The 12,777-nt window shown below is 33.0% G+C and overlaps 1 protein-coding gene across 1 annotated transcript; it reads right to left on the bottom strand.

Annotated features, from left to right (window-relative positions):
• Positions 1-441: 441 nt before the first annotated feature.
• LOC124440495 (collagen triple helix repeat-containing protein 1-like) lies at positions 442-1,533 on the bottom strand. The gene is made up of 3 exons (XM_046990887.1): positions 1,367-1,533; positions 733-951; positions 442-654 (listed from the first exon to the last, which is right to left on the bottom strand). Exons 1-3 carry the CDS (start codon positions 1,454-1,456, stop codon positions 442-444), a joined length of 522 nt encoding a protein of 173 aa, XP_046846843.1. The 5' UTR covers positions 1,457-1,533.
• Between the last annotated feature and the right edge of the window lie 11,244 nt (positions 1,534-12,777).

Here is a 12,777-nt window from a genome sequence, read left to right as displayed (position 1 = left end):
AGCTTATTGTGAATACTTTGAAATGACTTACAAAGTGAGTCAACATATATGGTATGAAAGTCATAGTAAAGAAACAACATTTTGTAAATGGATGACAGAAAATACCAAAACATATCAACTATTCCTATTTTTCTCTCTAAGGAAGTCCCCTTTTTTGGTAGTTTAGCGATTATAGATTGCAATATATGTATATGATTGTAAAATAAATGTTGCATACTAGATGTACAATACAGTAAAAAAACGAAAGAAAACTAGAACGGGAGTCCTTTAATACTGATTTGCTAGAAGAGAACATACAAAAGGAATTAATCTTGTGGTGGAGGAACCTCTTTAATAACAATACGAGAAACTGAATTCCATCCAGTGTGTGCATCTGCGTTACCATAACTAGCACAATTGCCGACCCAGAATCCAACCTGCACTTTTCCTTTATGAATTTTGTTACAATATCCTTCGATGTGACGATGTCGATGGATATTTTGTGACTTTCCATTGGCCATGTAAAAACTCCATCAATAGGAAGAGGGTTTTACATTCAACTCCATTGAAAGTAAAATACCAACGTTTGCAACAATCATTGCACCCTGAAATTCGCAAGTTTCCTCCATAAAACACTTGAAGAAGTGTTGTCAAACGTTTTGTGAATACACAATTCTAAAATGAAATTAAATCTTTGCTAAAACGATATGTAATAATTCATAACAAAAGAAATATTTCATATACATGTTGCACCTGAATTAATCCATGATCTTTACCATCGCCTCTCTTCCAAGCACATTGTTTCCAGCTTGAAAAACTAATGTCATTTTTCAATGGCGACCCAGGATTACCTCGTTCACCTTTTTCTCCTTTAGATCCTACGTCTCCTTTTAAACCGTCTCGTCCGGCAGCTCCAGGTACACCGGGAACTCCTGGAACCCCGGGAATTCCACAGCTTGCTGAGCATTGAGCCTTGAAAACGGTAGAGAAAAATGTTTTTACCTAAACAGTGAAGGTTCTATAAATATTGAATTGTGGCTCAAATTGAATATGGTTGAAGGAATAATAACAGCCTCTTTCTATTGCTTTGAAGTCTCTCCGATCCTAACGTATTTCTCAACGGATAATATGATCTTGTTTTTGTAAATTTCTTTGAGATGTTCCGAGTTGAACAAGCCCTTTCTCCGCCTTAATTCACAAGAATCTATTTGATGGGCGCTTGTACAAAAGAGTTTGCAAATTATAATTTAATACTCAAGAAGTATAAATAAACTACACGAACAAATTTTCTCGCGACCTTAAAAAACGACTATGCGTTAAAATATGCACTTGATTGTTGAACCGAAATTTTAACTTAAACCATTTCACCAAGTTAATGCTTCCAAACCTTTGAGTTCTTTTTCTTAAACGATGCACTGACTGTATTTGATAGCAACAACATTGATACCATTAAAAGATTCATCTTTACTTTTATCATTTTCGAACCTCAGTTTACTTCTTGAATTGCTCATCAATTAATTGTTTTGCTTGTAATGAAGAGCTAATTTTGGTCCTCTGTTTTAAGTATTTGCAATAAAACGACTTCATTTCCGTTTTAGCAAACATTGTTTTTGGATAATGGAGAAATTGATTAGAGTAGCCACGTAATCTCTAAACAAATTCATGATTATGATGGTAATGTACAATTGTTTGCTTAAAATTTGCAGTTGAATATGAATGGATTATGAATACTTAGCATAAAATGAGAATAAAATCCTCTTTAATCCTCTATAGGATGTTTGTTAAACCAAAAATTTCTTCGACTCATACTTACTCACATCTACAACGGTTAACGAGTGCACAAAAACAAGAGAAAAAGAAATTGTAAAATTATTTTAATTTGTTTTGTTTTAATTGTATCAGTGATTACTTTGAAAAGAAGTTCCATGCAAGTTATAGCGTCATTTTTATTTCGGATAAATATCTTGCATTTTTACTATTTTCTGTAGCACCAGCGATTCTCAAATCAAAAGCCCCAACAGGTTGCTAAGTATTGGCTCTTAACAAATGTATAAAGTATTTTAGCTGGACATGTGTTTGACCATGAAAGTTGTTAAATGCACGATCTTTAATCAAAGACTTTATTTTTTATGTAAATGACACTCTCCTTTATATGATCTAGATAATGCACTTTAAATATCAGGTGCATTACGGAATAATAATTAGCACCACTCAACCACATATAACTCAGTTCTTCTCACACAGAATTAAAGGAACAACACTAAAGTAAATTTTAATCATTGCTACTGAACGTTCTTAATCTATTGACAGTAAGTTTATTTTTACTTTGCAATGCGTGTGAGTTACATGCACGCGTGACACTTAAAAAAGACAATTGTGATTGGTTTAGGACATCGTGCAGATCACGCGTGTTTTTTGATAATTGGCGAAATGATTGGTTTAGGTTTCGGTGTAACTATAATGTGTTGAGCTGTCATTAATAGAGTTCACTCATTAAAGTCTAGAGCAGGGGTCTCCAAACTTTACAGCCAGAGGGCCACATCAACTTTCATCCAGCATGTTGAGGGCCGACGAACCGTATACCACTGGCTAAAGAGCGAATAGTTTAATAAAACGAAGTACATAACACAAGCTTCATTGGTTAAGAAAATATTTATTCAAAATTTAAAGGTTGAATTTCAACCAAGAGTAATATCATGACAAAATCACAATTAGTCTGTTCAGTTTTCTCAATGTGAGTGGGGAAATTGGCTTTTTGATGACAAAATTGTGAAAAAGTTTGGCTTTAGGTTTGAGGTCCCAAGCATTAGAAGAGCCCTCAGATTTTCATCAGACATGTTTGTTCTATAACTGTTTTTCACATACTTCATTCTAGAAAAAGTTTTTTCACACAGGTATGTAGTGCCAAACATAGATAGCAGTCCTGGAGCAAAATGCCTCAAATTTTATTCCCTTAAATTTAAGCCCTTCTTTAAATTTATCCCTCAGCAAGTCATTTGCTTGTAGTTCAATCACCTCTAATTGTAAACTGTCTAGACATGCAGCTGGATCCACTTCAAATGGATTTTGAAAGAGTCTCAACTCATCTGCTTTTGCATGCAAATCAGCAAATCGTTCCTGGAATTGATGTTGAAGCTCTTCAATAATCCCACGTGCAAATGAAAGTGGAAAATCTGTAGTAGCTTCTACCATAGCTTCTGTACAGTTTTTAAAATGTGTGAAATTCATAACCTGAATTTGTTTCAGGAATAGGTCTAGTTTGTGCCTGAAGGCCTTTAGATGTGTAAAAAATCACTAATGAGGTTTTCTTCTCCCTGTAGCTTCAGATTTAAACTATTGATATGGCCATTGATATCTGCAGCAAAAGCCAACTTACATATCCACAGTTTATCAGACAGTAATGCTTGATGCTTCCCTTTTCCTGCAAGAACTTCAGCAATTTCCTGTCTTAGCTCAAAAACCCTCGACAGCACTTTTCCGCAATTTAGCCATCTTACTGCAGTGTAATATGGCATGACAACAGATTCTGTCTCAGTCTCTCTTAACATTTTCCTGAACTGTCTGTGATTCAGCCCATGTGATCTTATCAAATTCACCATTTTTGTTACAGGGTCCAACACACAGCTAATGTCCACATACTTAGCACAAAGAGCTTGTTGCTGTAATATGCAATGTAGAAACATTGGTTCTGAAATATCTTTTTCAGCACAAAATTGTTTGATTTTTCCCACCAATCCTTTCTTCACACCACACATATTTCTTCCCACATCAATAGTTAAGCATTTCAGTCCATTCCAATCTAAACTATATTGTTCAAATGTTTTCTGTATTTCTCTCATCAAGTCTTCTCCAGTCGCTGTGTTGTACATACTGTTCAGTGAAGCCAACACTTGAGTGATATTTAAATTGGCATCCACACCTCTAATGAAAATTAGCAACTGGGAGGTGCCACACATGTCTGTTGACTCATCCATTCCCATAGAAAATGAACAAAATTCTTCGCATGGCTGGCAATTTGCTCCATTAGGTTTGTGCTCATGTCTCCAATTCGCCGGGCAACAGTATTGGCACCCAATGTTATAGTTTTAATAACATTAGATTTTTCCGGACAAAGTTCATCCACAATCTCTAGCAAACAGTTTTTTACTATCTCACCATCTGTAAAAGGGTTGCCATTTTTAGCGAGAATATAAGCCACTTTAAAACTAGCCCTCGTTATCAACTCATTTTGTTTTGATGCTTTTGTGAAAATTGATCTTTGAGAATTAATGGACTGCTTTAAATTTTCAAATTTCTCTTCACGTATATTTCCTTCAAACCGTGAGAAGGTTCCCTGGTGTTTGCTTTGGTAATGGCTGCGCAAATTGTACTCCTTCAATACTGCAACACTCTCATGACAGATGACACACAATGCTTTATTCGCAGATTCGATGATGAAGTATTTTACAATCCATTCTTCTTGAAATCGCCGACATTCATCATCAACTTTCCTTTTTCTTTTAAGTGTCTCTGCGGGCCGAATTGAGAGGCCCAACGGGCCGTAGTTTGGAGACCCCTGGTCTAGAGGAGAAGTATGTACGCAGCATATTATTTCAGTCTCTTCACTTTATTTTGGTTGACGTAATAGTTGTATTTTTTGTAATGCTACTGATTTATAACCCAATATAGCTTTCAGGTTTGGAATTGTTTAGGAAGTTGAACGGTATATTGTAGAAATTCATTTAATAGTGTGGAATGATTAGTTTTAAATTCTGCTAGAAACAACTGCTATGAAATGAAAATTTTGCATCTTCGACTGATAAGTAATTGATAATTTTGTAAATATCTTAAGTTCTTTGTTATTTATTAACTCAAATTAATTTTTTCATTGCTTATAAGCTATTCTGCAAGCGTAACTACTTCAATTGATGGTCTATAAAACCTTCGATATCTCTATGATGCCAAGTTGATAACTGCCAAAACAGTATAAACAGCCTCGTTAAAAATTTGATAAAACATGTTTTGTATGGCATTGATTCGTGATTGATGGTAAACAGCGTGGATTCTTTATAAGTATACAAGCATAAACGTCTATATATGAAGTTCGTTGACATTCTTGTGCGCATTATGTACACATCACAGACTCGACTTCGTTTGCATTGCTGTAAAAGTGCCATGATCTGATATACAAACCTTCACAGTATTATCTTTCGGGTTTTTGACTTGTGCTATCAAGAACACTTTGTCCTTATAATCATACATGTACTATGAGACAAAATTTCTTTATAGTTTAAATGGTATGATTAATACTGTTACAATAGAGCAACGAAAAGATTTTGAATTATTTCTATTAGGCAGAAATGTTTTTCTTGTTTAGTTAAATTGGCGTCATTCAATATAGAAAGTATAGGTTTTACTTGGCTTCATACAATAAAACAAACTTCACTTCCTCTTCAGCAAAAATATTTTAATCGCAGGTGTACTTCAAATTAAAATAAAGTTATACAACGTAATAATAAATCTTTGTTCTTATATCTAATAACGTGTCTTCTCATATAAATAGTCAAAACAAATAAGTGTCTACTTTGCATAACAGAGAGAGTATTATCGCACTGTCAAATCTTTCTTTAGAAGATTCTATTTATTGTTATGCTAAGTCGAAAAATTGCTAAATTGATTTTCTATGTTGTCTACCATTGCAATGACGGCGTCAACATTGATATTACTCGCTAAAAGTAGAAAGTGATTGCAGTAAGAAACATGATTTTTTGAGTTCTACTTGAGTCATTTGTATGACTTGTATTTCTACCTCACAATTACCACGTCACAGAAATCTCAAAAATTTATCACAATTAGCCAGTTAATTATGGAAGTCACAAGTTACGATTTTAGGACTTACTTATTTGTAATTTAAGCGACTGCTCTGATTTTCGCTAATTCTGCTAACACAACACCATTTCCGCAATTTAATATGCTTAAACTTTGATGGCTATAATTTCCTTTTAAAGCTACTACCAAGAGTACCTGTAGTACACTGATAAAAGTTTGGAAGACGAGTATCTAGACTGATGCCACAAAAGTTACGAAACTGATCAAATTTTCCAAAGACAAATTAATATCAATTACTAAAATTTGAATAAAGTTTGTGTGCAAAAGAAATAGCAATGATATTCAAATAGAAAATATCAAACTAGGAAAAAATACTAATACTGATCGTGGTAGGGATGATTTCGCTACATATATGAATACGGAACATAATCTCTCAATGATTGAAATGAAATTCGCATTTTTTAGTGAATATATTTTACGTTTGTGAGCAAGAGGTCAGTACGTTACTTTTAAGTGAAAAGTACACAGTGCTTTGGTACTGACTCTCTTAAGCCGTGTTACTAAAGATTACGTCATCTCCATGTGGCATTGAAAAAGCACGAGTTCTAGCATTCTTAGCTCACGTATAATGTAATGAATCAGTGGTTGTCAGTTAAGCCTAATAGTTAAGAATTACAATTTTTTCAAGTTAAAACGAACTGAATTTGTGAGTCTTTGCCTATTGTGAAGTATGTAAAGGGTTGATGAAGGAAATAAATTGTTTTTTATTTATTTTGCTTTTGTAAGTAATAAGTAGTTAACTGAAATGTGATGAATGTTAGCTATATAGATTCGAGTTAGCTTAAGTCCATGAATCGACAAAGCCCCCAAACATCAAAGACGCTGCGCTTGCAAGAATGAAAAAAGCATCCTAACAACGAAGACTCTGCGCTTGGAAGAATTAATGAAGCATCTTAACAACGAAGACTCTGTAATTGTAAGAATTAAGGAAGTATCCTAACAACGAGGACTCTGCGCTTGCAAGAACTAAGGAAGCATCCTAACAACGAAGACTCTACGCTTGCAAGAATCAAGGAAACATCCTAACAACGAAGACTCTGTGCTTGCAAGAATCAAGAAAGCATCCTAACAACGAAGACTCTGCGCTTGCAAGAATTAATGAAGACGCCAAACAACAGACGAAATTGCGATGGCATACATGGATGATGCACACAAAGAAGTAAAAAGGAAGCTATGCAGAATTAACGAATCACCCAAACAAGAAAACATGTTGCGCACGTAGCAACAGCCATCAGGAAATTTAGAATCAAGACCATCAAATGGATTTGTTTTAACATAGATCAAACCACGAAAGACGTTACGTTGTTTAGAAAAGTTATAAAACAACTCTAAGTCACCATAGAAAAAATTATTTTTGAAAGCATTCAGAAACACCAAGTCTTAACACACTCTCTTTTCTTGCTTCCTTCTTTTTATGCTTCATTTATTATCTTGTGTTCTTGACTTATTTTCATGATGTCAGCTTGCAAACTTTGGTCTGATCACGTGATCGCCTCAAATTAACTTTCTCTTGAGGTTTGAGATGTTTTTACCTCACATACATTGATTATTACAATAATTTTACCTTACGTATTTATATGTTGCCATGCAAGAGTTCTAGCAAGCTCCTAGCGGTAGATTTGTGAAGAATTACAAGTGCAACATGTTCATAAAATTAATACATTAGTTTTACCCTTATCATACCTACATTCTGTTTCATTGCTCAGTACTTGCAGTAAAAATGTAAGTGTGCAATTATGTTGCTTTTCAAACGAGATTTAGTTAATCAATAATGCTTGAATGTGTGCACAAGTTAAGGACAAGAAATTCTCTCAGTTTTAGTGTCTATTTCGTGCAACTGATGTTCCTATCAATGCAAAATTAATGTGATAAGTATGGTATTTTTTGCTTTCTGTTTTACGTTGGTTATAAAAAAATGTTTTTAAATTACTTTTTTTAACATCATGGAACAAAACACAATTTTAAACTGCAAACCGAGGCAAGCTTAAACAGAAAATTATTTGGAGTCTTCTACCTTTCTAATTGTATTTGAAATATTTTACTTCCGTTCTTTTTATGTGTACAGAAACGAGGTTTGTTTAACATTTCCAAACAACGGTATTAACTTGATCCCCTCACTTTACAATTTCTCATCAAGAGAAGTCAACGAAAATCATTTCCTTTCTCAAAAACAAAAATTTTTTTAAATAATGCAGAGTTAGGTAAGACTTGCAACACGGATCGAACTGACAAAGTCATCAGAAATGAATCGTTAATAAGAGCACTGAGATCTTTTATTGGTACAAAATTGAGCATTACACAACATCATCAACATATCTCACTTTTTTCAAAATATTTTAGTAATAGTTACAATATATATTTTTTCTGCAGAACGATTTCTTTGCGTTGCAAAGAATGCTAGCCTCATTTTGTTGGCTCTTTATAACAGCCAGATTCAAATGACGTCATAATTATTTGACTAAATAATAAAATATTTGCTTGAAAACTGATTTAAATCTTTAAAAAATTAGAAAGAAGTACATAGCTAACTATATATATAAAGTCGAATAAACAATAATTTAACAAGGCAATATTGTTGGAAAATTTTTACTTTATACATAAGAGTTTTTAGTCACAGGTATATTTTTTTTCTGTAGCAATTAAATTTTTTCATCACATGTAAATTTTTCGACGCTTGCTAAGCTAACATTTTTTGAGGCAGCGTAGACACCGTTTCTTCATCGACAAAAATGACTTTACGACTAGGAAACATTGTCAAATCGTCAAAACGCATGTCAATGTATGAAACTAATTTGCATTCATTATTTAAGTTTTTAAATAATTAATGCAAATTATTTAGCTTCCCCAATAATTAGTTTCCTGTAAAAATAACCAGGAATATGTTGCCTCCATATGGAATTCTTTCTTGGCTCAAATTTTTACCCAAGATGTTCGGAATTTTCTATACGTTAGCTGGAAAAGTCAATGTTATTGTTCGTGCTTTTGGAATCTTACACCTTATGCTTATATAATTACTTATCACTACATTCTCCTGTGCATGTAAAACTATACATTATTGTCTGAAGATATCTTGAATAAAAATAAAACGTCACATTAAATTAGACTCTTACAATTTTTCACTTTTTAATTTGTTTTGAGAGCTCTATGTAAAGTTTTTATCTCTTGTTAATACCATGAAGAAAGAGATTTTAATAAAACAGCAACTTACAATTTCAACTAAATATTTAAGCCCCAACAACGTGATCACAATCACAATCGATGTGAAGCAGCTACTCAAAGCAAATAAATATTTGGTAAGTCGCTTTAAGAATAATTCATTTACTGTAATATGGAATGTAAAATTTTTAATTATTTGCGAGCGACGAGTAAATAGTAGACTAAATTAGCTCGGTAATGTTAGGTAACTAAATTACCTTATGTCTTGCAATACACATCTCTTATAATACATAGAAACAGAAACTTTGATATAAAAAAGAGTCGAATAAGTGTCACAAAGGCGAAATTAATCTTGTGGAGGAGGAACCTCTTTAATAACAATACAAGAAACTGTATTCCACCCAGTTTGTGCATTTGCGTAACATAAAATTGGACAATTTCCAATCCAGAAACCAACTTGCACTTTTGCTTTATAGATTTTTTTACAATATCCTTCAATGCGATGATGTCGCAGGATACTTTCTAAGCTGGCAGATTCCATGAGAAATATCCCATCAATAGGAAGAGGATTTTTGCATTCTATTCCATTGAAAGTAAAATACCAACGTTTGCAACAACCTGTGCATCCAGAGATTTGCAAGATTCCTTTATAAAAAACTTGAAGAGATGTGTTGTCAATATTTTCGTAAATACACACTTCTATAGAAACCAAACTCTAGCGGAATTTTCAAGATATTGAAATTCATATGTTATGATCTGCAACATTTCTCCCAAAAGCCAGCACAATATTATTAAACCCGTTTTATAATAAAATGTATTGCTTTCTCGTTTTATTTGTTTTTTTATTTTCTCGTGTTTTTATTTCATAATGGCTGTACAGTGAACTAGTATTTTAATTAAATTTTTTCATTCAGGTCTATCGCTCATATAATTTAGTTCAGTTTTAGCAACTTTTCAAAAAGACTGAAATATCATATTATTAGCTAAGTTGAGGATGAAATGCTATATTTCTTCTCGTAAGGTATATAATTTGGCAGTTTATTTAAGAAATAAAAGATGTTTACTGTGTTTCACAGGTTTATGGAAACCGAGGAGACCTTTGGGAGAACTCGAGAGCAGATCAGTGCAACCTCGAGACCGAAGGTCGAGGACTGTACGTGCAAACATCTTTTATTTCTTTTAGAAAATAACAACAATGCAAAACAGGCAAATTTAAAGTAAACGCTTTAATTTTTCCTCTAAAATGTATTCATGATGGATTTGCAAATTCTCATTGACTGACTGATTGCTATGATTGATTTGATTGGTTGAACTCAGATGTGCTTTGTACAGGCTATTGCAAACACAGCTCTAGACCAATCAGCACACGCGTTTCATTGTGTTTACTTTATAAATGTACAAAGAGGTATGTTGTAAAATAAATGTTTCTCCGGATTTTAAGAAATAATTTTTATCGAGCTTTCGACTCGGTGCTTCGAGCCTTCTTCAGAATCAAAACTTTTATTTTACAACATTAATGCCTGGATTATTAACTTTCAATATTATAAATGTATGTGTACATGATTTGTAATGTATAATTCTGGTAATGTATATGACAAGCTTCTTAAATTTGATAACTGTTTGTTCCTGAACAAGATCAGAGACCACAATTCGTTGTCAAAAATTTTAGATGTGCTGTAATCATGCTGTTACACAACAGTCAAAATGGTTGGGTGTTTCATTGGTCTTTGTTTCAAATGGAATCGTTTAAAATAGAGTTGTTCTAAAATGTATTACTCCATGAAAATTTTCGAAGAAGCTTTCTAATTAAGTTTTGCTAAACTCTTCAAATCATTTAAGAACAATTCATTATTCAAATTTTATCCAAATCATAAAAGTAAAATACTTAAAGTTAAAGATTATCAGAAATAATTAAACCTTTCTAGCTCACCTGCATCAATTAATTATTCTTATTGTCGTATTCCTGCCAAGCACATTATTTCCATATAGATAAAAATAGTTCATTGTTAGCATGAGCGTCAGATTCTCCTTTTTCACCTTTCAACCCTTTTAACCCAGAACTTCCAGGTGATCCAGCATCTGTTTTTACCCCGTCTCTTCCTGGAGGACTAGGTACACCGGGGACACCTGGGATATCTGTTGCTCTACATAACGGAGAAACTTATATACGCTAATTTCAGTTAGCAAGGAAATTTTTTATTCATTGTATTTATAACATTTAAGTACATATAAATGAAATACTGATAAGAAGAAAAAATACACAAAAACTACAATTTCATCCCGAAAAGCCTGTTTCTTAACTTTTCATTCTTCGGGGGACAATAATAAATGAATACAAAAGCATGGGTTTAACTATATATACAAGAGGAAGTTAGGGTAAAAATTAAGGTAGAACTACATAATAAGCTAGATGTACGATTACAAATTGGATAAAAGTGTCTTGTGTCTATGGTGACAAAAGGAGACAAGTGCGTTACGTTTGTTGAGTGATGATAGTTGTGGTTGGTAGGTGATGAAGAATTTTTATTTCAGGCATAGGTTGCATCTTTTGTTGGCGCTGTTGTACGATTTGTTGTGAGTAATGATGTCCCATGAGATATCGTGAGCGATGTTGTTGTCTTTTAGCGTCCATATGTGTTACTGAGTTCGGTAGAGTTTCTTAGTTTTTTGTGGCGGAATGAGTCAGTGTGGTTCCTGTGTCAAGTCTTAAATTCATTTTCTATAAGTCCGATGTAGGTCTCAGTTGTCTTCGTGTCCAAACGTTTAACATTTGCTTGGTAGATGACAGATGATTGTAGGCAGTTGAACTGGCTTGTCGGGATGAAATTGTAGTTTTTGTGTATTTTCTTCTTATTATCAATATTTATGTTCTGCTCTAACGCATCGAGTACTGTAATTACGGAAAATCAAATAAACAAACTTCCTATAAATGAAATAAACATACATAAAGTACATAAATGTAAATAAATGAAAGTGGACGTAATCATTTGTGATGATTTATCATTGCTTGTTAATTTGTTGGTCTTTGAAATACCTTGTTTACTTAGGGTTATAGCATGCATGTATGAACATGACCCCAACCCCATTTATCAATCTTCCACAATCCCTATTCATGGAACAAACAAGGGAGATGAATGCATAATTTTTTAGAAGCAATTTGTTTTATTTATTGAACAGTTTAAGTCCTTGAGAGCATCTTTTGTCGTTGTGATTAAGGGACGGATCTAGAATTTTTTGGTTTTAAATCCAATGTAAGTGCATATAATTTAAAACAGGCTTACTTATTACTGACACCTTCTTTTCTAAATGCAGACTAAAGTGAAATTCACTAATCGTCGTGTAATCAGTGTTTTTCGAAATAGTCAGTACGATCTAATAATCATACATTACCCAGATGATATGTGTTCCTTGTTCTTTGTTGAAATGTTGATTCAGTGGCGGGTCCTAATTACGTCAAAATAAATTACTGCAGCACATTTTGGCGTATACGTGCATTTCTAATCAACTTAGAGGGTAATACATTGGTAAAATTATATTCTTTATAAATTAAAAACCAATAGTGCTATACTGAAAGCAATTTGAATTTAAAATTGAGAAGCTATAATTTTATTTTGACGTACACTGCAAAACAATAAGGCATAAGTAAAATTTAAAATGGTCCAAATGCTATGTGAAAAAACTTAGATCAAAATGTATGATCTTCATTTAGTTTGAGTTTACCAATGATCCCATTGACAACCTTCACAAAAGATTAATCAAGCAATTTTTTGAGTA

The sequence above is a fragment of the Xenia sp. Carnegie-2017 genome, unplaced genomic scaffold (genome assembly GCF_021976095.1).
Source record: "Xenia sp. Carnegie-2017 unplaced genomic scaffold, XeniaSp_v1 HiC_scaffold_2, whole genome shotgun sequence".
NCBI lineage: Eukaryota > Metazoa > Cnidaria > Anthozoa > Malacalcyonacea > Xeniidae > Xenia > Xenia sp. Carnegie-2017.
The sequence above is the reverse complement of the archived record's forward strand: the minus strand, read 5'-3'. Positions and strand labels throughout refer to the sequence as shown.

Bases quoted from the DNA above. Each gene is read 5' to 3' on its own strand.
- LOC124440495 (XM_046990887.1), bottom strand. From the start codon at position 1,456: ATGATAAAAGTAAAGATGAATCTTTTAATGGTATCAATGTTGTTGCTA. The intron at 952-1,366 runs GTTTGGAAGCAT...ACCGTTTTCAAG, and splicing joins TTAAGAAAAAGAACTCAAAG to GCTCAATGCTCAGCAAGCTG. The intron at 655-732 runs GTGCAACATGTA...ATTTCATTTTAG, and splicing joins AAGATCATGGATTAATTCAG to AATTGTGTATTCACAAAACG.